This window comes from Sinocyclocheilus rhinocerous, unplaced genomic scaffold (genome assembly GCF_001515625.1).
Source record: "Sinocyclocheilus rhinocerous isolate Xijiao unplaced genomic scaffold, SAMN03320098_v1.1 scaffold869, whole genome shotgun sequence".
Taxonomy (NCBI): Eukaryota; Metazoa; Chordata; class Actinopteri; order Cypriniformes; family Cyprinidae; genus Sinocyclocheilus; species Sinocyclocheilus rhinocerous.
Window position 1 is genome coordinate 1,967,661 of NW_015653483.1, and position 26,226 is coordinate 1,993,886.

A 26,226-nucleotide genomic window follows, 5' to 3' on the forward strand; every position below is an offset into this window, starting at 1 on the left:
GTATTGCTTTGAGAGTGAACGACAACACACTTCAAATACCCATGCTAAAATAGTTCGGCCCACAGCGAGAATGCTTTAACCTGTGCTTCCATTTCATGGCTTGTGAGATTCTATTGTGTCAATATGGATTCTACTTTAAAAAAGAATAGAAATGAAATACATCCAAACCAAGAAATGGATTGGCCTCAGTCTAAATCGAATAAGAACATCCCACTGATCTCATCATGATGATGGCCTCTGTTTGAAAGAGAAAGACCAGATTTGAGAAAGGCTGCAGAGCGTAACCGGCAGAGAAGAAGGTGCCGGGCTCCTTATCAAAGGACACAAAAGGTCTATGCCCCCACTCGGCTGATACATCTGCATTCAAGCAGACCCGCCGCCCCAGCCTGGCCGATAGCTCAAACGTGAAAATCTGCAGCACGAAAACATCTAAGGACAGGGTGGTTCGCTCGAAGAGGAATCGTGTCAGAGAAAAGTCAATTATGAACGCTGATGCTGAGAATTAATGGTGCGCCGCATTACACAGATTTTAAAAGGAAAGAGAGCGAGAGTTAGGGAGATACGCATTCATTAATTGCGTTCCAGAACGCTGCGTCACATGAGGCCGATGTGCTAAATGACAGACCGGGTGTGAGTACAGTAAAGAATGTGTGTTATAGGTGAGAGGAGAAACCCATGCTGACAGCGGTAGCCTGAGAAAAGAAAAAAAGGAAGCGCAGCTCCTACTGGCAGTCTGCACACTGCTCAGCAACACTAAATTGAATTAATAAAGCCTTTAAACATGCTGTAACATAACAGGAAATTAACAGCCCCGGTTGTGCTGCCGCTGCTACCTCGCTCTTTCTCTCCCTCCATCTCTCTCTTGTTCTTTCTCCTATTGTCTCGTCTTCTTCTGATTTAGTTATGTGCTATGCAGCCTTGCTGCACCGTAGATTTCATAAATAGAAGTGCCAAACTTCTTTTTCTTTTTGCTTCTCCATATAATTTGTGCACACTCACAAATTCCTAGTTTTTGAGCAAGTATAAAAAGGTTACTTTTTCATTAGATCCAAAAAAATTGTAGAATCAGAATTTTTTTTTATAACATTTTGATGGAACACTCACCATCAGACTTAAAGGGAGAGTTTTGAATTCTATCATCATTTACTCTCATTGTTTTCAAACCTTTGTGATTTTTTTCCCCATACATTGAAAGTCAATAAGGTCCAAAACAACTTTGGACCCCAGTGACTTTCATTGTATGAAAAAGTTTAAACAATTCTTCAAAACATTTTTTAACAGAAGAAAGTCTAGGTTTGGAACAATATGAGGGCGAGTAAGGGATGACAAATGTTTCATTTTTGGGTAAACTACCCATATAAGAGTGGATGTGTGATATCAGGTCAAGGGTCACGGGTCACGAGACCCTCATTTGCTTTTCAAAAAGCTCTCTCATCCAAGCCAGCCTTATCTGATGAGATGAAAGCAGGAAACTCAGCACTGTTCTCTTAAAAGAATGTCACACCTGCCCGGTCATCCCTAAGCACACACTTCCTAAAACCTAATATCACAAATTTAGGACATTTCACTTTAAAATATTCAAAAGCACTTACATGTACAGACTTTGACTACGTACAGTGCATGTATTAAAATGACTAGTTCACCATGATAAGCCCTTGACTGTCTCTTGTTCTTAGTTTTATTTGAACTGGACTCTCCAGAGGAGGAAGCCCAGGGGAGGCCTGTTTTATGGACTCTGGTTATCTGATCTGACAAAGCTCTAGTCCCATAGCACCAGAGTGCTAATGCAGTGGGATGTCAAAACAAACACACTCAAGTGTTCCAATTAAATCAATATAGCATGAGCACTGATGTAAACAGGAGCCATATACATAGCCTAGACAACATCACTGCATTCACATTGAATCTCTGTTAAATGTTCAAAAAATTCCAGTGAGAAATGCTGATCTAACCTTGCTCTAACCTAAATCTCCCCTAAATGTAATGTAACGGAGAGCAGCCCAGCCCCCCCACAGCTCAAACCGCAGCTCCATCCCCTGTGTCAACTAGCGGCCCTGCGTGCTTTGGGCTTTTGAGTATGGGAAACATGCTGCACCGAAGCAAATGACAAACGCCTGCTTATTGATCGCAGTTTGCACTTAGACCAGCTGATAGAAAGTAATTAATGACTCTATTTTCTTCTGTACCAAAGAGAACAATTGAGGTTTATACGTCAACAACACGCAGCCTTATAGAAGGCCCCCAAGGGACCTGTCTATAAAAAATGCCTGCGCTCAGATATGGAATGACTCAGATAATGTGGAGAGAAAAAAACACAACAAAACAACCACAACTGGAATTAATAGGAAAAGAAAAAATGTCACCTCAGTGTAGCTTAAATACACACTCCCACACACGTAATATCTCCCAGTCTCTTATCAGACCTCTCTGTGAATCTATTTCTCCTGAAAGTCAGTCCATCCTGTAGCCTCAGCCATTGAAAAAAGGTCAAGCTGGCGGGTAGAATGGCAATAAAGCCCCTGAAATGGTACTATCAGTGGAACATGATTGATCAATTGAATTCCATACCACAGAAAAATGTGGGATTAAGTAGAGTATTATACGCACAATGAGTTGAGGCATGATGTTCATTTCAAGTTCATTTCGCCTCTCTCCTGCCACCAGATCAGGCAATCAATAGGGGCCTTGCATATCATATATCACTACGCTCTCACCGAGGAGAGAACATAATCTGCTGCAAATTTAGAATGACAGAATTGTAAGGGAGCAAAAAAGCCCCTCCACCACCAGAGACACGAAAAGCGGGAGGCTGTTGGCGCTACTGCCGAGGTTACACGAACGTTTGCGGGATGTTTGCGGAAGGGCTTCCGGAAAAGCAAAATGAGGCGCTGGGGAAGGAAGGCTACCTGCTTCGGCAGGGTGATGGTGATGAGGTCACGGTCTGAGGGGAAACTGTTCATTTGTTTATAGAGAGGGAGATGGAGGGAAATGCATAAGCTGGCAGTCAAGCTGTGTAATTGTATTCAAGCCGAGACTGGCCTCCCATTTTTCCAGGGGAAAGCAATCTGAAAGTGAAAGCAGCATTACATTCTAAAGGAAATGGTGCCTTTTAAATAATAGCTCTCCATTTTCCACCAGCCCACTGACGGGAAAGAGAACAAGGTGGCTCATGCTAAAACACATGGCGTTCCCAAAAGTATATGTTTGCTCTGAAGGTAATCCATCAATTACTGCAGGCCTATCAGATGATGACGGTGCTGATGCTGATCTGGGATGGGGGAGGTGTTGGTCTCCTCTCTCCCACTTTGCACCGTCCACATCTTTCCCTCTCTCTCTGTCTCTCCCAGCCTCATGTGCTCTATCTTTCCACAGCTATTAGGATCAGTTTGAGGCTAGCACTGACTGAATTTGAGCTGATATACTCCAATTTTTCATCCAGTGGTGCTGAGAGTTGCACTCCAGCACTAGATGTAGCTGTTGTGTGGGGTGCGGGGAGGGAGGGATGGGGTGCCTGTCCTGGGAAGAAACGGGACCATAACGACTGGTACTAGCATGTGGCCTTGTCCCTCTCTCCTCTCATAGATGGTTCAGATGGCTCTGGCCCAAACAGTGATTCTCAGGGTAGTATGGAGAGTTTACGGAAGCACCTGAGGGCCGATGCCTTCACTCAACAGCAGCTGGAGGCTCTGGATCGAGTGTTTGAGCGGCCGTCATACCCCGACGTCTTCCCTACGTCAGAACACATCAAGCCAGAGCAGGTTAGTAATATTGAGGCAAATGGAAGAATACTAACAAACTAATACTTTTAACCAAAAATCTGGAGATTGTTGGACAGTCTGCAGTACTAATTTTAAAACGAAGTGTGAGCGGACAGCAGAGCTCATTCAAACGGACAGATGTTTATTTTTCTTAAGATGAACTAGTGAAATCAAGTCACCATACGATTTAATCCCAGACAAATGTTAACTGATGCATCTTGCCCAAGCATCACTAATATATGCATTAAATAAATTTAAGGTGCATTAAAGCCAGATTAATATAGTTTTTAATAATTGCACATCAACATGAATCCACTGATACAAATACAAAAAATAATTGACAAATCTTCAGTCTGAATGAAGTCGCATGAAAAATTATGCCGTGTAAAACAATAAAAAAACACCACCTTGTATATACAAGCTCTTATTTAAAGCTTTTGGCTTATTACAGGAGATAAGCTTTATTTACTTTCATTATAATATCAAACAACCAGTGACTATTAATTTTTCCCTTGAAACTCCAAGTAGAGGCCCATAAAGCAAAAGCAGTGGCCTAATTGAGTTCATTTTAATTTCTCTCCAATCGCAGAGAATTACACTGGTGATAAATCAAGGGGACAGCACTCACCCCTAGTAGAGGGCCTAATTTGCAGCTAATTACAAGACTGATTTCTACTGGAAGATCAATACCAAAACGAATTGGAAATGACTTGCAATCACAAAGAGAAGCCAAGAAGGTATTAAAAAAGGCAAGGAAAGAGGCTAAAAGCGGGGGAAAAAACAGTCCTGGAACAGTCCAGAAAAATCACTTTTAATTTAATGTAATATTAATCAGACTACATTCCCATTTATTGGTCCGTTTTTGTGCCCCCTTTTTAACTCTTGAAAGAGCGGACCTATTAGCCATGTCTGGTGTGTGAGGCCGGGCATTAAAAAGCCATTTTGGAAATGCTAAACTCAATGGGGCTCACCCCTCCCACACTTCTGCCAGCCATTTGGTCATCCTTTTCAGATGGCTCTTCAGTTACCCCACGCCCAACTTGCCCCTATCTGCATGATAAAATAGCTGTTGTGCATCTGAGGCCAGACCAAATAGAGAGGAACATCCGCTACTGGCCAACTGAACATTTGTAGCAGACAATCAGAGTTTATCTGGAATAGAGACAGACAAGTCTGGGGTCACTGCATTTCCCATTGGGACACCGGCCCTATTGTGGTGCGCAGATGCACGAACACACACACACACGCACGCACGCAGACGTATACGGACATATGTACGCTCGCACTTTAATACGTGAGGAACAATGGTAGCCGGAAATCTATTCTCATTTGTTGCGTTATTTACCAAGAAATCTATTTAAAGAAAGTCGTAGTACCACAAATGCAGCTTAATCCAACATACAAATCCAGAAAATATAAGCGTCAATGTTTTAGCATTTCAAAATAATAATAGAAAGCTGTTTTGGGATTATGTTCGTGTCATCATTTTCTCATCCTAAAGAAAACAATCACAAATGGTCTCGAAACGAGGCCATGTTGGTAATCGAACAAAGCGGCCCCGTCTCCTCCCTTGGCCGGTCAGGGGAATGACTGCAGTCAAGCACAAAGAGACAGCTGACACCCCTTCCTTTCAGTCTGTTCCAAATCCTACTCTCTGTCCCGCTCACATCCTTAATGTATGCACACACAGTTCACATTAACTCCACCAAAACCCACATGCACTGACTGGGGGAAATAAAAATAATGTGCAAGTTTAGTAGAACTGGATTTCAGGTGCCCATTTACAAAGCCACAGTAACTGAGCCGCCACTATATTAAATCCCTGGTGTAAAACATTTTCCTTAAATCATAAGAAATATCATTAAAAAATAAATAAATAAAATAACATAGGACTGGCAGCTCAGAGGCAGAAAGCTTTCTAATTGGACACCTTAAAAGTGATGCTTGGATCCCAAGATATATCTACTTAAAGTGTCCCCCTCCCCTCATTGGCAGGCTAATGAATACACGCTACCAGCACTGAACCCTGGACTGGACGAAATCAAGCCCAATCTGTCAACCAGCATCAGCTCAGATTTGGGCTCCAGCGTGTCACAGAGCTACCCGGTAGTGACAGGTAAGAACGCTGGATCCACCATCCCGGCAGACTATTAGAATACTGGCATGACGTTCATATTCTAGACTATGTGGGAGTTGAGCGGACAGGTGAGAGTGGAATGTGACATGTTGATCTATAGTGGATGGATTAGTGCTGCCTGCTCTGAGGGGCCGTGTAAGAGAGGAACGGTCAAAACAGACAGGCGCTGTTACTTGCAAGAGCCAGCATTCAAAGTGATTATGGAGAATTGTTGGCCAGTGTCACTGTTCAAAAACTGATGAATTGTTTTACTACTTCACCACCAAAGTAGTACCGAAATGTTTTCTTCAGCTCAAAGCTCTCAGAAAGACGGTTTGGCCTTTTAATGTTGCAGTGTTTTTTTGGGGGGGTTTTTTCTCGTGGTATGCTGTGGTTAATGTCAGCCTGGCTAATTGAAATATTGTTTCATTGTTGCGGCTGTTATTACCTCAGAGAAGGTTAAGTTTACTGATAGCCAACTGTCGTGCTGAGATTAATACGCTGAGCTTTTAATAAAATTCACATAATTATGCAGGAGCCATCAAAGCCAATGAGTTCTGTGTGGGCGGAGGACAGGATGATTGAAAATTGCTGTGCCCCCTTCTCAAATGATAGCTGGATAATGTTATGTGAAAAGAAAGGGCTTTTTTCCCCCCTTGGTAATATGTGGGAGGTAGAGTTCCCTCCAGAAAGTTGGGCCTCTGGAGAAGAAAGGTGTGTTTTTGTCCTTTGTATGAAAGCAGTCTCGGTCTAGGGAGCACCCTCATGGCAGGTGGCCTTTCTTGCACCTGGGACGGGACACATCGGGGGTCTTAGTGCAGACCACCTCTTGCTTCTGGTAGAGATTTCCCAAATGGTTGTTTAAGTTTTTATTGTTGTTAATAATTTCACAATGGTGTTGGTTTATGCATGCATGGTGAGAATACTTTCCCCTGGCAACCTAAATTCAGCATTTTCTGAACAAAATAAAAATAAAATACAGTTGTAATTACGTTCTCAAGTTTTTTCAGAATGTCGAGGCTCAAATGACATTCTTTAGAGTCTTATATATTAACTGTTCCATGTCGTATTCTAAATTACTTTTGGCAGTAATAACTTCATTTATTAAAAAAAAAAAAAAAAGCAAGAAAAGCAGTTCAAAGATGCAATAGCGTAATGTTATGATGTACTCGCATGTGATAAACTGGAAATAAGAATAAGGACAGAGTTAAAGTGCTAAATTACCCTACGCATTTACACTGAGAGCCAATTCTGAATAAATTACTCCCTCTCATTGGAGAGAGCTGGAGATTATGCTCATTCCCAGCAATGTTTTCCTGAGCCAATTAAAATTCACGCTGCCATTGATCTTGTTGATTTTATGTTGTGCGATTTGCATAATCTATTAAAGATGAATGATTAATGAACTCTTCATTACAAAACAGAAATTGGAATTTTAAGGGCACTACAAGGCATAGGAGACGTGTTTTTTGTGTTAACTGTTTACCCAATTAGTTTTAGGGGTTACTGCTCTGTACCTAAAGTCCTAAAGGAAAATGCATTTGAAAATAGCTTGTCTATTGGACCAAAATGTATGATGCCGGATGAAATCTAATTAATTAAATAAATAAAAACTTGCAGTAAAGTCCATTCCTTTAAATAATGGAATAGATGCATACTTTAAAATATGAATATTTTTTAGATAAATAAATAATATAAAATCCCAGATAGTACAGTTAATAGAGTCGTTGTAGGATTAATCTGTGCTTCTGTTGTTTTAAAGGCCTTCAGACTTATCGGAGGCAATACTTGCCCTTATGCGTCATGCACATTCCACACTTTCATGTATTAACTGTAGTAGAGGGAAAAAACAGTGGCACGATTTATTCAAACTGCAGTAAAAAGTCTGGATGCTGTCCAGATATGGCTAGCCTTTTAAAAAGGCCGTTTGCACATACCTTCACAATGAATGACTAATGCGGATTCTTAAGCGCCGTCCCTGCCGAGCCATATAATGGAAGTCTTCCTGGTGCCAGTAGGATGGTACCGTGTAAATAGGCACCCCTCCGATCCGTTGAAAACCTGAGCAGGTGCTGAAGGGATCCCCCTTGTTCCAAATCTCTTCGGAGAGATGGGAGGAGAGGAGAAGGGGGAAGAGGGAGGAAAAAATGAGCACCCGAGCCTGAAAGCAACAGAGCTCCATGTCTAAAAAAAACAAGAAAAAAAAACAAGCAAGAAAAGTAAGAAAGAAAAGCAGCATACGCAGGCAGAGTGAAAGAAAAGACTGCTTTGTGTTGGCTTATGCTGCTGATGAACTCCGGCTGAAATATATCCGCCAGAGAGCCATTTTTTAAGTGTGGCCCGCTATTCTCCAGTGAGCAGCAAACAACACGCTGCCGGCTAGACTAAGGTATCTGATGTGTGGCCCAGTGACAAACTGCCTCTGTCTTGAGTCACCAGAAGCCCCGGCAGGCCCTATAGCCCAAATTAATGTTTATTTCACACTCACAATAGCACACTAACCTTTGAGCACATATTTGATAATGAATGACTTTAGGAACTTATATTGGGGATTCAAGCAATTTGGCCGTCCAAACATTACATTGCTGTAATTGATCAGTCTGAAGCAGTCTATTCCATTTTTCCTGTGACAAAATGTTGAGAATTGAGGTCAAAGTGTCTGTGATTATTATTATTATTAAGTTTTTGTTTTTTGATCTCTAAGGCAAGCGACCTTGCTGGAGCTGTTGGGTTTTTTTTTTAAAAGGAAGTCATTCCTCTCTCTCTCTCTCTGCACCCATGTGAAACCGTGCTTTCATGAAAGCGAGAGACAGACATGGAGAACTCTATACCTCTGGTTCGTGTTGAGATGTGATGCGCCTCTCCACATAGACCAGTGTTTATCTTCCATCTCAGTAATCAGGAGGTTGACAGCCTTCCTTTTTGCAGGTCTTGCTTGTTTCCAGGACAATAAGCAACACCACCTCTGATTAGTTTCAGAGTTCAGTGATCTTGAACACTGGGCTTCGGTCAGTGTAGCGGACGCCCTTGTCTGCTTTACAGCGGCAAAGCAGAGGCCGTGAAAACACGAGGCCTCCGACAGCCTCTCTTTCCTTTTCCCCTTTATTGGCCTCTAAGGTTTTTTATTTTTGAAGTTAGGCTTTATTACCGTCATCTTCTTCTCTGAAATATAGTCATCTAACCACCTCGTTTCTGTATGTCTCTCTCAATTAAAAATCGCCATGTTTATCCTGCTCCTGCTGTATGAAGATTCGGCTGTTAGTCCCAGACTTGCTCAGGAAAGGAAATTCTGGCATTGATTTGTGTGGGAAAGAAGCCAGTTAAGTTGCCTGATTTCTTGGCGTTAGGTCAGAACGGGTTGTCAGGATTGCGTCTGACAACAAGGAGGCCTTATCTTAATGAGCGACTCTCCGCACATAGCTCGGTTGTAAAACAACAATAGTTGGGAAACAGCTAATGAGGCTATCATGAAGCTGTGAGAGCCCTCCCCACAGACCATGTTAACAGCAGAGGATGTTAAAGAGGATGAGTGGAGAGAGAGATGAAGACAGAGCTCACGTTGATTGCTCGAGCTGCAGTGGCAAACCCGCTAAGATGAAAAATGCCAAACCTCATCAGCCAAATGATATTACGACTGGCGATGCAAAGGGGCTGTGTGTCGCAGTTTGCAGGCTTTTTGTTTGGAGATGCGACTCTTACCTCCGAACCTTAGGGAAATTTCTCTGTATTTGAGCTTGATTGATCTGCAAGCCAAGCTGCTGTTTGCTGATGCTATTCTAGAAATATTGTTTCAAAGTGATTTACCTGTTTATATTTGCTCATTTTTAGCTCATTTGATGGATAAATCATTTCAAGGGTTTTTATAAAAATGTAGCTTTATTTAGATTTAGATATAAATCTAAAGTTAATAGACGACTGTGAAAGTCTTTATGGAGCAAATAATATTCCATTCTGAGAAAAACTGGATAGAAAAAACAAACAAAAAACAAAACAATGAACCCAAAAGATTTATCTGTTTACAAGAAGAAAAAAATTTTTTTTCACTTTTAATCTGTTCTCTTTGTAAGTGTGAGTGAGCAGGGCTCAAAATAAACACTTGCCAAGTGGGTAAAATGCAAGTAAAATATAGCTGGGCTGTAACTTTCCAAAAAGTAATGCATTTATGAAATTGCAATGTACAGAAAACTGCGATATTACAATGTGAGTGAATCAAATCTACTGAATATAAAATCAGTGACTATTGCACACAAATACTAAAACATACTATTTAATTTATGTTGAATATATAACTATTTAATTTATGTTGAAACGTCTACATTTGTAGAGATATATTCCTGGCACCAAGCCACAAAAAGAAATCACATTCATGTTTTTGTGTGAGGTGATGCTTCCCTGAGAGTTGCTGTGACTACTAATGCTTTCACTGCCAGCTGTAAATATACTTAAAAACAGAAATAAATCATTATTTTGTCATAGAAAGAAAAATAAATATACATAGTTTTACCAAAATATTGCAAAATACATGTTTATAATAAAAAATATAGCCAGCAAAAGTTTTAAAGTATCTTTGATGTAATGATTTGTGGATCAGTTTTCGCACATAAAACCCTCACATAGCTCAAAGTGCACAGTAACATTTCCTGGCTTTTCATGACCAAATCCCCTCGTGCGTGTAGAAATGTTGTTTTCTGAGCGTGTGCCTCTGGAGACTCTGTTAAAACTTCTGAACACACTCGAGCAACTGAGTCAGAACACCACGGCAGCTGTAACTTCACATAAATCCTTCTTTTCCTACTAAACGCAATGTAGCACCACAACAACACCAAACACTGTCAGCCAAACTTAATTTTCCTTTTTCTTTTACTGCTTCCATTCAGTACTTCCATCTGTCATGATTCATCTTTGTTTTTTTTTGTTTTGTTTTTTCATTGTCTGATTGTGTGTGTGTGTGGCTTTTTTGTTGTTTTTCTCCACCTGGCAGAGTCACATTCATCCTCCGTGTGCGTTAAGCAGGAGCCGCATGAGGCTTCCATGGCTCCTTTCACCCCTTCCACACTGGCAATCTCGGGCCTAGCGGAACTGTTGCCCCTCCAGCCCAGCGTGTCAGTAGATGCCTCTACCCCCTGCTACGGCGCCTATGCCCATCATGCACCCAGCTACAGCCAGTATGCAAGCCAGCCTATTATAGCAGGTACAGCCCTACAAAAAAAATAAAATAAAATAAAATAATAATAATAATACAAAGAAAGATTAGAAAACATACCCTGCGCTGGTAAAGGGGGAAACAGCCAAAGTTTTTTTTTTTTTTTGAGGGGGCAACAATGGCAGTCCAAGGTCATTTGCCCTACACAAAATAAGACATTACATCAATACAAAACAATACTTTTATTTAGTAAATATGCATTAAATTGATTAAAAGTGACAGTAAAGTATTTTACATTATTTTACAGTAGAAAAAGATATATCAAATCAATGCTGTTCTATTTAACTTTTTAATCACCAAAGAATCTTGAAAAAAATGTTTCTACGAAATTATTAAGTAGCACTACTGTTTTCAACACTGATATTATAAAATGTTTCTTGAGCAGCAAATCAGCATATTAGAATGATTTCTGAAGGATCATGTGACACTGAAGACTGGAGTGATGGCTGCTGAAAATTTAGCTTTGTCATCAAAGGAATAAATTACATTTTACATTAACAATTTACAAAATAAATTAAAACAGAAAACATTTTTTTTTAATTGTAATAATATTTTACTGTAAAAAAAAAAAAAACCGTACTGACCCAAAACATTTGAAAGGTATGGTGTATATAAAAAATGGTATATATAAAATTGCAACTACATTTTCAAAAGATATAAATAATTTTTAAAATGGCATTTAAAATCTAATTTACTTTAAAATACATTGGGGCACATTCCATGGCGCTTCTGGAGACGGCTGCTGTCCTGTACTGTCCTGAAAAGTACTGTTAATTCTTGTCTAGTCTCTAGTACTTTGATTTTATTTATGTATATTATTGAAAGTCTCTGTATTAGTATTTCTAACATGCTTGTTAATGTGTGTGTGGGATTGCGTGTCTGTCATACTCTGTAACTGCGTTTATATTTTTAGTTAATGACCAAAAACAAGAAAACAACTCAGTTGTAATTTGCCCTTTGTTCCTATTTATTAAACCAAAAGCACAAGATCACACTAAAAAACAGATTTTCAACATTGCTTATCATCCTAGTGCGCCACTTTGCCTGGTGGCTCTCTTATTAGTAACTGGACTGTGGTAGCGCTTCCCCCACCCATCCCTCACTGGTGCCCTTTCAAACAATGATGCGGGACCCCGCGAGGGCCCATTCGGGACTGACGAAGGCCTACGTGCTGTAAAGTTTGCGCCAGCACATCCAGCAGGATTGCTAGCTGTCACCTCCAATTACAGAACTGAATATGGAGGCATTGTGCGCTCTGCACTTCCGTGATGTTCTGGGCTTTTTTAGCAGCAGTGATGCCACCAGCAGGCCGAGGGCATTCTGTGCTTCTCTCTGTCGAGCAGTTTAAAATCTTTCAGTCAAAACAGGCCAGCAGCGCCACTCTGTGTAATAGAGGAAGTTAAAAGGCCGAGTGACCTAGAAAAGAAAAAAAGCAGTTGTTTTTAGCTTCTGCAGGGTCATCGGTTTTTCAAGTTGTGAATTTAAGGAGAGGTGATCATTACTGTATGTTTGGCATGTGGGTTTTCTAGTTATTTGTTTACAATAAAAAAAGCTGAAAAGGGTTACAGGGTTGTGTTTTTAAGGAAAACAAATATGTTTGAGTATTGTTATCATTAATGTGCATGGTGTAACACTAGTTTAATGCATGGGGTGCTTTTCCACTTTATTCTATGCATCATAATTTTTAATGTATCAAAATATGTGTTTTTACTGTATCTTTTAGATATTTTACAGAATATCTAAAAGAAATTATAGAAATACTGAATATATATATAAAATAAAAATCTTAAATTCTGGACGATTTTCCTCTTCAGTTTTACTACTACTACTATTATTATAATTATTATTATAAAGATTTTAGGATAACCATATATCCAGCACCCATTTAATTTTTTTATTTATTTATTTTTGTGCAGCTGCCCTCACAACCTTTGACTTTCTTTACAGGTCGAGACATGGCGAGCACAACCCTACCAGGATACCCACCTCACGTTCCCCCCACTGGGCAGGGCAGCTACCCCACCTCTACACTTGCTGGAATGGTCCCTGGTAAGTGTAATTACTATTTTTATGAGGACGTTAATTTTAAGAGAGCTCGTAATATTTTCAGCGAACAGTCCTCGGCAATTGATCATCTTCAGGAAACCTGAGGTCATGCAAAGCCAACTTGAATTTGCACTGCTGCACCTGGAAAATAAAATAGTCATTTGATAAGAATTTTGCATTAACATTCGATTAGCATTGGCCCCAAAGCTTCCTTTCCTGTTTGAATATATTAGTGCAGAATGCCAGGTAACATTTTAAGAATGAGAGTTGAGAAAGAGAAGTGACACAAGCATATTGCCCATGACATTTCTGGTGATGCTAATGTTTATTAAACGGGATAATATTAATGAGGAGCATAATATTAATGAGAAAAAGATTCATGAGGAGCCGTAATTGCAGGATGGCTGCAAAGACAACAGCGGGCAGCGTGAATCTCGATCTCGACTCGTCAATAACCTGAGAAGTAGCCTCAGTTTATCGGCTGCTGAGGAGAAAATTAGCACCTCTCAATAAGTGATCAGGGACATAAGTGTGGGATATAGGACAATTCCTCTCAGTTCCACTCGGGTTCCAGCATTCATTACGCCCCTCCCTCGCTCTCCCCGACCGTTCGACGCTCTCTCAAGCCATCGATAAACACAGCTTTCTCCACCCTGCCTCCAGTGCTGCAGAGCGTATCTCTTTTCCCCTCTACTTAACCTGCAGTTCAGGTTCACAGCAAACAGTTAAGGGTCACAAAACAGTGGGCAGGAAGGCCTGTAAATATTTAAATCACTATCTCTCAGAGGGACCCGACTTGAGTTTCACTGCCAGGACAGGATGCAATCTGGCAGCAAGACCGGTGCCCTCTCCCCAAACAGCACAAACACACACATACGTATGCAAACAGACAGTCTGAGAGGTGCTGCAGAGAAGTTGGAAAAGTGTAAATGCAATTGTATGTGGAGCCAGGGGATAACATCAGCGCTCACAAAGTCCAAGCACAAACATGCAGTGTGCGAAAATTGGAAAACAAATATTTTACATCAAACACAGAGAGGGATTCTTCTCTCGGTCACCGTTGAGTGCCTTAGATAGATTCAAGTCTGTCTTGGGCTTCCACGGCCCACAAACATGAATAGTTCGCAGGGGCAAATTTAATTCAGTGACAGGATTCATTTGCTGGGCAAACATATCTTTACAGGTACATCAAATATGTTTTCATCAAAGATTCATTTTCATTGGTCACACAGGCTGAGAAATCCTCTTAAATCCTAGAGCCATGGGTTTTGTGTGCACTTCCATTCATCTGGCCCTCGAACGACTAAGATTTAGTGACAGACCCCAAACACTGTTAAAGCAAAAGCCATTCCTCACCAGCTTCATATAAAACCCAGCCTTTATTGTCTCATAAAAGAAAGAAACGTGGGTGACCAACAGCATTGCTCACTGACATGGACAGGGCCGCTTCCTGAAAGTAGAATTCGGCCGTATAAAAAGGGCCGAGTGTGTGCGAGAACGAATCCATTGGGGAGGTTTTTTGAAGCCGGGCTTTGGTGCGGCCAAAGAATAGAGAATCTTAAGAGCGCAACAGCAGAATCAAAGAAAGGAAACTTCAAAACCCAGCTCAGGATTAATGTAACAAATTCAGCCAAAATGGCCGAGCACCAGGGCGTAGGAAAGAGGACAGGGCGTGCCATCTGCTAGCTAGAGCTGTGAAACTATGCCAGTTCCTTTAGTTCTGATGTGCTGAACTAATGCGATGCAATATTTCAAGCATAGCACTAGTTTAATTCAGTACAAGTTAAGCTCAATTGACAGCATTTGTCATTACCTTGCTTTAAAAAATAATTTCTACTTGTCCCTCCTTTGAATTTGAATAAATAATGTTCTGAAGTTGTAAAAAAACAACCATTATTGGAGTAGATTTTACAAGAAAAAAAATATTTCAGTCTTTTCACTTCAAAATTATACATTTAATTTGGGTTCTTTGTGAAAAAGGGGGGAGTGAATTATTTGTGAAATTTACTAGCAATTTTATTAGAAATTGTTTCAAAGTAAATCCTACACCACTTTTTTTCAGTGTGTTAAAGAGACAAAAAAAAAAAGATTATTTGAACAGCTTTACAGCTCAAATACTGCACAGGTTAACAGATTGATTCATTGCAGGGCTTTTATGAAATTGCAAAAAATTTTAAAATCCTTCAAAATTGGCTTCAAAAATATTTACTCAATTTAAGTTCTTCATCATAACCTTGATTGTTGCTTTTTTGTGGTGATCAACTTCATTCCACAAATGCTGACAGTTGAGCTTAATTGATCCTGAACGCATGAATATGCCTTTAAGATACACAATTTGCTTTATTGCTAACCTGTCATTTGTGTTTGATTTCAGGAAGCGACTTTTCAGGAAATCCCTACTCTCACCCACAGTACACAACTTACAATGAAGCTTGGCGGTTCAGCAACCCTGCGTTATTAAGTGAGTATTAACCCTTTTTGCTTATCCCTTATGGGATTAGTCGCTTTAAAGTGGGATTAATATAATCACATTTTACAATGACATTATTTGCATACAGCTTTACTAAACTAGCTACAGTTTTATTTCTCTTTTTGATTAGCGAGGTCATAACACACTGCATCTCTAAATTAAGACGCGCATAAGCCCTTCGCAAGTGCTTTTGTGCGTGCCGAGGTTCCCGACCTAATAGAATAGTCTGACTGTATTTTACATAAGCAAAATTATTAAGAGTGGGCGTAAGTGTTGCTCTTGCTGTGGTTTCAAACACTCCGCTCTTCTGTTAACTTCCAGGTTCCCCTTATTATTATAGTGCCGCATCCCGGGGCTCCGCCCCTCCCACTGCTGCCACTGCCTATGACCGCCACTAGTTACCATGGCAACCCAATCAAACTGCAGGACCATGGCCGCGGCCTCCATATCGTACCAGTCTGAATGCCGTTAAGGTCAGAGGGATTGAAGATGGCTACGCGATCTTCAGTTTCACGGGGCCAAGATCGGATTAGGAGGGTCAAGCAACAGCGGGTTTCCCCCCCCAGACATCGACTATACCCCCCTCACGCAACATCAACACTAAGGCTCTCATTCTCTAAATCACTGAACAATAACTGAACTATTTCCTGAAAAGACTTTGAAAGATTCTACAAAAATATATATATTATACAAAATATAAAACAAGACGAACCGTGTGAAGAAGTACGAAGTAACAATTGATGTGTTGTTGTTTTTTTGTTTTTGTTCTCTCTTTAAATCAATCAATACATTCCTTTACATACTGTATTTAGTATAACTAACAGATCAAACACACACACAAGGTTGCCTGAGGCCTTTAACATAATTTGCCCTCATCCTACACCATTTCACTAGTGTCTTACCTCTCACGGACAGAACAGCGACGTGTCAGCTGAGCAGAAAACTGCAGTATTGCTCCAGTTTCTGTCAAAAAGACAAGTGTAACAGTCTTAGAAGCCATCTCTGACTCGTGGTATAAAATTACCAACATGATTTAACATTTTCTGTGATACACAATCAAAATGGGGGAAAATAAAATAGAAAAAAAGAAGAAAAAACAGGTCAGACACTGAAGAAGTTGTTAACTGTTGCTGTATATGACCTGAAAAGAAAACCGTATATTAAATTATTGTTTTGGTTTAGCTGATGGTTTGTGTGCGTGTGTGCATTTGTGTGTCATACCTTTTCGGGATATTCCATTTTATCATGTGTAAACTCCAATATCATGATCGGTGCCGCTCTTTTCTCGTTTGCACTATTTTGCATTACTGGATTTATAAGTACAATGAATTGCAATTATCTTCTAAAGTTTGTCAGATTACATGTTCTATTTAAGTAAAAAGGTCAACTCGAATTGACAAAGTAACCACAACATTGGACAAGAATACACTTGCTATATGCTAGAAACTAGTATATGCTTTTTTTGTCCTTTAGTGTGGATTCGTTAAAAAACTTCCTCAAAAGAACCATTTTTGTATCGTGTAACTGAGACAGAACGATTCTGACTGGCTCAGTACCAAAGTAATCATTAGCAGTCAATTGTACAACAAATGCCTTACAGCTTTTTTTATTTAAATTTTTTTTTTATGGTTTGGCTATGGTCCTGAGAGGTAGACATGCATGTAACCCTTTTGTGTGGATGAACAAACGTTTCTCCAAATGTCATGTGGGACACTGAGGATAGAAATGGAAACGGTCCATACATACACTCCTGGAAATGTAAAGTGAATGTACTTTATACCACGTTTGCCAAAGACTTAGTTTGATATTTAATATTTTATTTGCTGTATCTGTCAATAAAACAGTATTATGTTTTAATAGTAGTCAATACTGATTGTATGTGGTAATGTTGAACAAAAAGGAAAAGATCCATCTTAGCCCCACAGCAATGTACACAAAAAGGTGAATTCTGTTACTCAGAGGTATGTCATTTGCAACAAACTGCTGCTTTGTAGAATGATTTGTGTATAATGTGAAAACAATTATTCTATGTATATAAGATCACCTACATTTCACCATTGCAGTATCGAACTAATTTACTGATTCCATTTGTAGATATTGAAAGAAAAAAAAAAGATTGACTACATTTGTGTCTTCAATGTGTTGTGCTTTGCAGAGACGCACAACAAAATGTTTGAAACCCGTCCTGCGTCGGTGGCTGGGTTTCAGATGCTATCACCACATGTGCGGCTGTTTGTATGTTTTGTTTTGGTTCACTTTTACTTAACTTGTTCATACTGTTTAAGTCTCTATGCAAATCAAGTAAAATGGTATTCTGTATTCTCCTTTACTACTGTGTTCAATTCTACCCTTCATTTTAAATGATCCCTAAATCGTGTATAGAGGAAAAGCCTGTAAAAATGAACAAATACATTTCACATGCCTGGGTTTTGTGGATTGTTTTTGTACTTTGAACCTCCCTGTACAATTCGATACAAGACTTCAGAATCCTGAAGCTTTTTTTTGCCAATATTAAGTTAAAGTTATTTTACTGCAGGACCAGATTATTCAAAAATCATAGCATGCAAAGGGGAAAAAAAGTCAACAAATATAACTATACATAAATGTACACACAGGACAAGTTCTAATTCACACAATACAAAAAATAAATAAATAAATAAAATAAAAACATATTTGGCTCTTTTCCCGCTTAGAATGAAGAGATTGTTACCCACTCACTGCAACCCCCATTTGTTTGTGGCTTTTGAAAACGTGGTCTTGACAGAATTCATTTTAAAACGAGCCGACAGCAGCAGAGCAGAAACAGAGACAATTCTCCTCTCTGATACTGTATGTATCACAAACATAATTTGTTACGGGCAAAACAGAATTATAAAAATATGTAACAAAAATCAATATGGCCTCAGCCATTACCTTTATTCCACCTGTCTGTCCAGTTCTTTTTTTTTTTGTGCATATGAGAAATAAATTTTTTGTATGTCAGCATGTGACCGTAGTAGTGATTATTAACCCTTTCATGAAAGAGTCATTCAGAGTTCAAGGATACGCTGAGCTGTAAGACATTCGGTTTGTATTAACACTAGTTATGAACGCATCACATTTGTTAATGTAGAGCAAATAAAATTACACATTGACTGAGTGTTTCAATGAAGTCTAGACGACAGGGAATCTATTGAAAAATAACACTGTACAATAACTAATAACAATAACAAAGTACAATATCAATTGTAATATAAAATACATTATTTATACATTATTTACATATATTTTTATTCATATTATATACACAATATTATTTTACAAAATTGTGTATAGAAAATTTAAATTCTATTACAACTGATATTATATATAATAAAACATGTATAAAATAAACAATATACACAAATATATGTATATATTGCTTTTATATTTTATTAATATTTAATATAAAGTAAATTGTAAATACATATTTTTCTCGTACGTTTGACAATTTGTAATCTAAATCATTTGATAAACTCATATTTTTAAACATGCATCACTGATTTTAAACAATTCATGTATACACAATTTATTCTATAGTAAAAAATATACAATAAAATTATTAGTGTAAAAACAACATACATATGCATTTATATACATATAACACATATATACACACTGATTTTAATCCCAATGCAAAAAAGACACAAGAGGATGTTTAATGCAGAAAGAAACCGTGGGAAGCAAACCTAGAAGTTCAATCGAGGAAGAACGAGAGGAAAGAGAGTCTTGGCGAGAGTGAAATCGTAAGCAAGGAATGGGAAAAGCGGATGAACGGAAGCAGAGAGAAGGAGTCACAGTGAGGGTGTAAAACAGAGTGTGGACTATTTAATGATGCATTGGGTTCCCTCCGCAGCTGACTGCTGCCTGCAGCAGCTCTCCTCCTGCCCGAGCAGACAATCCTACCCTGCTGTAATTCAATTTTTCTGCCTATTGTTTATTTCATAGCTCCCCTGTGAAGCATCAAAAGCTGCTGTTCTGTCAGCCTCTTACTGTCGTATATGTTTGTCATTCAGCCCTTGTTAAAATAACGAAAAAAGGCCTGCCTCTGTTCTTCCCCCAGCTGAGAATTCCCAGTGGTAAAATTATTCCATTTAGATGGAAACTTTTTTGTCACTCCCGTCTAAATTGGCATATCTGCTTCTTTTGCTGGAACCAATAAACTGTGAACCCGGATGCATCTGTCAATCAGGCTCATCTTTACTTTAGCATGCCAGATGACAACAGGGGAGATGGGAAAAAAGCAGCAGAATGGAATCAGCTGATTGGCTCTCATCAGCAAGGCATTACAAAAAGCACCTGTCATCCTCTCGGCTCCTCAAACACTACGAGGGGCCCAAGCTCAGTACTGCTGGAGACAACTATACAAACAATTGCATGACGGTTTAGTCTCATTCTTAACTGAAATTTTGTAAAGTGAACTTTAAATTCCAGTTCATAGTTTTTCAATGTTTATATGTTTACACTTTATATAAAGGCATTATAATGATACTGTGCATAGAATGCACTTTTTTGGGAACTTGTGAAATTAATAAAATCAAATTATCATTAAATAAAAAGTTAAAGCCTTTAACAAATTCTCACAGTATTATACACTTTAATTAGTAAAATGCAACACTCAGTCCTAAATAATAAGCTTATTGTTAACTTACTCCATGTATGCTACAGAAACGCACATGTAAGCGCTATTATCTGACAATCCACAACGGCACTATGACTGTATTACTCTGGTTTTACAAGAATAACCTGATCACTGACATTGGAACATACACGTTACCAGGCCAGCGTGACATCGCCTGCATCTCATCAAGCATTAGTCACATTAGTAATCGCACGGAAAATGTGTCCATTTAGTTCTATGTAAATTTCCTACAAACAATAAAGATTTGTAGACACATTATTCATAAGAAATGGAAAAATGTCTGGTGTTTTCTGAGGCTTGAATGGGGAGAAAACGGCATCATCTGTCATGGGGTGTCACACTGGAGAGAGAAGGAGCACCAGAGGAGTTGCACTGGACAGCACTCACTGTTAAGTCCTGTCAGCCGACTATGTGCTCGTCATCATCACTGCTGTCATATTTGATGCTGGGGAGGGGAAAGGCCAACCTGGGGCTGTCAATCAAATCCACCTCATTAGGGACACCGCTAATTATGAAATTTTCTATGATGTCTGGGAATGGAGTCTTTCTTAGGTACTGTATGTCATCAAGACAGTGTAGTTTGTGAGATGACAAGAACTGATTTTCCACGCTGCTTAAGAACAGGGTGTGCAAATTAAAACATCTATGAGAACAACACAGGCCCACAAAGAATCTGAACAAGCAAAAACCTTCAGCTTCCAGTAATTGCTCCAGATTTCAATTTCACCTTCTGGAAAAAATGTGGATAAACCAGTTTGCTAATCTTTGGCCATTAAAAATAAAAAATAAAAAACTTGCACACAAATTACACTATTGGGACTTACATTTGCTCTGCATGTTTTTAAGTTTTATTTTTATTTTTTACATGCCCTGTTCCTATCTGAAACATCTGTGAGTGTAATCATCTGAACAGCTGTGAATCTTGTCAAGAGATCCTTGTACCATATCTGTATAATTGGGGGAAAAAAATGCAAAAATGCGTTAAATGTTTAACTCCATTCCACAATTTTTTATTTACCCCTTAAGTCAGTAAAAAAGTCTGAATAAAGTCAGGTCAAATTTATATGTATAGCGGTTTTCACAAAACACACTGTTTCAAAGCAGCTTTGCAGAAAATCATGATGCTAGTGTTTATGATATCTTAATATCTTCATGTATTATAATCGCATTTATCAGATTAGAGCTGGGCAATAATAGCTTATAGTTTGCACCTTGCAACAATACAAGCAATTAAGTAATTGAGATATACGAGATATTGCCCCATACAAGTATACTGTATGTACAGGTGCATCTCAATAAATTAGAATGTCGTGGAAAGTTCATTTATTTCAGTAATTCAACTCAAATTGTGAAACTCGTGTATTAAATAAATTCAGTGCACACAGACTGAAGTAGTTTAAGTCTTTGGTTCTTTTAATTGTGATGATTTTGGCTCACATTTAACAAAAGCCCACCAATTCACTATCTCAACAAATTAGAATACTTCATAAGAACTTCATACTTCAATAAAAAAAACATTTTTAGTGAATAGTTGGCCTTCTGGAAAGTATGTTCATTTACTGTACACGTACTCAATACTTGGTAGGGGCTCCTTTTGCTTTAATTACTGCCTCAATTCGGCGTGGCATGGAGGTGATCAGTTTGTGACACTGCTGTGTGCATTGAATTTATTTAATACACGAGTTTCACAATTTGAGTTGAATTACTGAAATAAATGAACTTTTCCACAACATTCTAATTTATTGAGATGCACCTGTATGTGGATAAAGTTGGACATACTTATATATATACTTTATATAAAGAGCTAGTCAATAATAGTTACATTGTGACAAAATAAAAATAAAAAATCAAGTTGTTGAGATTTGCTATATAGTATATATTGCTTTACGTGATTGTACTGATTGTACTGTATATATCCAACTTTTTAAATAGAGCTGTACGATAATACAGTTTACGAGATTTACTATATAGCATATACTGCTTTAAATGAGTATATTCTACGTATTCCATCTCAAATATACATACTAAATATAAAGTTTCTAAACAGTGTGATAACCGTGTGTTTCAATTTGTATTTAACAATTTCTTTATTGAAAGTGGCAGTGACGGGAATGAAAAAGCACTTTTCCTAGCATCATGGCAGTGGCTGTAACGCTCAGGCGCTGTCTTGATGGCTGCGCTGTGATTATGAGGTCATTTTTACTCAAGCTGTGTGAGCCCATCCAAGAGACGCTTACATAAGTTGGTGAGCGTCCTAATGAGCAAGCACTGATTGATTTTGCTTTGTAAAAAGCGCTGTGTGGTGGCGCTGAGAGCTACCAGGTTCGGCCTTTGCACCAAACAACGAGGTGGTTTTATTAGTTGTATTATTAGCACAGGAATCTTACAGAAGCTCGTCTGATCGGAGACCCTCTGCATCCAAATCTGGCCACTTCCAACTGCAGCCAAATCTCATTTTCTTTCAGTGGCTAAATGATCGCTTCTAATGGCCATTGTGTGAGACATTAAGTAATTAAGCGCTAATGCAATCTGCTTCTCTGTGAGATTATGTCACCTAGCCCGTAAGGAAATTAGAAATCAGACCGCCTCGAGTGGAGAGATTTCCTCTGACCTGACCATCCAATCAAGTGAAGATCTTCTGAAAGCCTTACCTAAGGGAGTTTGTGTGTTTGCAACCCCAGGGCACCCTTAACATCTGAGAGAGAGGCTAAAACAACACAAAATCCCCCCTTTACAGTCCTCAAGACTCCACGCGGCGGCTCATCTCGCCCGTTAAGTGTCTGAGTAGAGAAAGAGAGCGAGACAGAGATGGAGAAAGACAGAAAAAGGAGAGAAAGTGAAGAAGCACCAACCCCCAACGTCCCTCCTAACCCCAACCTCCCCTTGGCTCAGTGTTCCTCTCTACACCCCCACCCCCTCCCCAACACCCAGTCACTGTCAGGCCAAACACATGATGAATTGCCCTGTCAACAGAATTCATTCAGGGACCAATTAATTCAGCAGAAATGAACTAGAGCCATCAGTCGCTGAAAAACTCAGTGCAAAGAGAGCAAAGTAGCTTACTTTGGAAAAGAGAGAGAGAGAGCCGGAGGAGGAAGCCACGGAGAGAAGGGAGAAAAAGAGTGAGCGAGAGGGAGAAAGAAAGAAAGAAAGAAAGAGAGAGTGCGTGGTGGAAGTTAGTCTGACAGAAATTGGTCATTTAATGCTTTAGCGCACTGGAGACAGCCCCTGTCATAGAGAAAGGCATGGCAGGGCTCCCCTGGTGCTTTATTTATTAATTATCCAAAGCAGCGAGGGGCATTTAACTGTCTCACTCCAGGCCTGTCAACCCCATTTCTTGTCATTTCCTCTCCATAAACAGATCCTTTAACACTGCACTCAGGTTAATAGAATAGAATCCCACCCCACCGTTCTGAATACTATAAATACTCTTTTATTGGAAAATAGCCTCCGATTCATTACATATGTATACGGCCACTGCCATATGTACTGAAAAAGTCTTTATGGAGGAGAGGAGGAACCTTTTACTCTACATGCTGATTGTTTCGATTTCATGATTAATCACAGGTCTGGGAAAACAGTAGGAAATATACACATAGTGGTAGGCTTACTTCCATACTATATAGTATGTGAAAAGCAGTATGTCAAGTGAGAAGTATGTCTGAATATGCAGGTTTCATGAACTATTAGGTGAAAAATACCCAAATGACTTATTGTACTACTTCCGCTGAGAAACTTCATTATTCCATGAGGAGATGTCAGCTTTAAAAAGTTGAAAAATGAGTTGGGTTGATAAGTACTGCTCTAAAATGTTGCCAATTGTGCCATTTAAAAATGTTTTGAAAGAATATTTCTGACTGTTAAAAAAAAAAAAAAAAAAAGTTTCCCTTATAGCCGATTCAACTATAAGGAAGTTAAATATTGAAATGTTTTTTTAAGAATACCATTTTGTGAAATTTTAATGAATATATTACAACAAAAATCTGTGAATATCCAAATACAAGTTGTCATATGAACATCACAGTAATAGTTAAAGGCTCATTTAAAATTGGACAGAACCAAAAAATTATTCACGGTTCATTCATGGAGTAAGTTATTCATGCTCTGAACGATTCACGTTTTGGATGAGCCTGATTCAAACCAAAACTCAAGAGTTTGTTTAAAGAATCATAAGTCAATTGTACGTGAATCGGATATCATGCCCCCACGCTGTGTTGTTTGTTGCATGCATAAAACAACAAAAGGGCATACAGATGAAAAACAAATATAGACACACAGAAAGCTTTACTGACTGTCACCATTGGTGACTAGATTTTAATTTACTGTAACTTTTTTTTTTTTTTTTGGGTCAAATTGGCGATCATTTTAACCACAATCTGGATCCCTGGAATTTATTCATACTACTCACCTGCATACCTAAAAAACAGAATTCATGAACGGTAGAGGAGTCATTACAGTATATACAGTAAACTTACAATTGGTAGAAAATTCCAAATATTGCATTTAATTATTCATATATGATGTGACTGAAGAAACACCTACTTTTTGACTTTCAAATTACTTTCAGTAATTGTGTATTAAGCATTACAATTAAATGCTTAATACATGATAACCAAAAATTTAAAGTAGGTCACAGACTGAAATTTCTCCACTCACATTTTCTTTTTCATTGTGCACATTTCAAAAAATCGATTAGAATGAACTAGTACCTATGGTCTTCTGCCTATCAGAAAACATCATTACAGCACCAGATTAGCTCAGGATGGGCTCTGAAGCAGCCCAAACTAATTAAGGTTGTTGTGTGATTTTTGGCCTGGTGATCAAGAAACTGTTGCCTCATCCCATTGGTAATTATGATGTCCATATGGTCAATGCAAAACTATCTAAGCATTGGAAATACTATCAGTGTGACGTGGTTGCCGTCAAGCCAAAAGTTTGTTCTTCCCCATTGTGGAAGGTCTGATCAGAGGCTGAATTATTGATGAGGCCCTTTCTCTACCCGAGGCGCTGGGACTCAGGCATCTGTGGAACACCCCATCTCAACCAGCAGGAAGTGAAATTTGAGGCTTTTTCCACCACCAGAATGAAAGTCCAGGTACCTTGGATGGTCTTCCATAGCCGTCTCTTAGATGAAAATATTGAGGACTGATCTGCCAAACAGTGGAGTCTATTTATTGCAGGTGTCCAATATGGAAGCACCACATGAGATCATCTTGTGGTTTATCTTCGCCATATGCAGAAGACATTACTACAGTCGACAACATAGAGATTATCAGGAAAACAACAGAACGGGATCCAGCCGTTTATGAGTTTAATGCAGTAACTTGAGAAATTGTTTTCCCAACGGAGTTCTCCAACTGATCTTGAGATCTGTCTGATCTCTAACTCCACTGGAACTTAACCAAAAACCCTTTATCGCAGATCAAATGATGAGTGATCACACAGGTCAGCACATTAGGCCCAGTTGAATTCTGGCTCCTCTACAGTCCAGTCTGCTGAAAAAAACGCTATTTATCACATCTCCAGTAAACCTGATAGACAACATTGGCATGAAGGCTGAGTGAATCTGACAAATGAAATAGAGAAACTAACCGAGAAGAAAGAAGGTGCTTAGGTAAACTGTCTTTGCTGAAGTGTGCTCCTGACTGCGGCTCACTTGCCGTGTTTAAAGTTGACTTGTTTTCTTAGGTAAGGTAAAGAGCCGGCGGATGAGTGTGTCAGTAACTAAATGCGAAGCACTGAGGCCTTGAGCACGGGGATTGCTGATGGAGGGTGCATATCAGATTGACTCTAAGTGACTGGCAAATGGACAAATGAATAAACTGGCACAGGAAATTTGGAGGGGACCAAAAATAGGCTTAGAAGTACAAAACAATACAGTATTATCTAGGGCTGGACCAGAATATTCGATTATTCGAATATTCGTTCGGTGGGTTGGCATTATATTTTCAATTTTGAGATTCGAATATTCTT

General features: G+C 39.0%; 1 protein-coding gene and 1 long non-coding RNA gene across 13 annotated transcripts in view; one reads left to right on the top strand and one right to left on the bottom strand.

Moving 5' to 3' along the window:
* LOC107716343 (paired box protein Pax-2a-like) overlaps positions 1–17,912 on the top strand; it is a 28,290-nt gene extending 10,378 nt beyond the window's left edge. For 7 of the 12 annotated variants that reach the window (XM_016522745.1, XM_016522750.1, XM_016522744.1 and 4 more), the window contains 5 exons: positions 3,583–3,758; positions 5,754–5,874; positions 13,025–13,126; positions 15,498–15,584; positions 15,934–17,912. In XM_016522745.1, the coding sequence (XP_016378231.1) occupies positions 3,583–3,758; positions 5,754–5,874; positions 13,025–13,126; positions 15,498–15,584; positions 15,934–16,055 (608 nt within the window). In that variant the 3' untranslated portion in view covers positions 16,056–17,912. Of the gene's footprint in view, positions 1–3,582; positions 3,759–5,753; positions 5,875–13,024; positions 13,127–15,497; positions 15,585–15,914 lie in introns of all 12 variants that reach the window. The other 5 variants (XM_016522749.1, XM_016522754.1, XM_016522746.1 and 2 more) reach the window with 1 other exon arrangement.
* The window catches only part of LOC107716347 (uncharacterized), a 66,830-nt gene continuing 53,795 nt past the window's right edge, over positions 13,192–26,226 (bottom strand). The window contains exons 2-3 of the long non-coding RNA XR_001637194.1: positions 16,496–16,556; positions 13,192–13,264 (exon numbers count right to left, since the gene is read on the bottom strand). This is a non-coding gene — a long non-coding RNA (uncharacterized LOC107716347). The remainder of the gene's footprint in view (positions 13,265–16,495; positions 16,557–26,226) is intronic.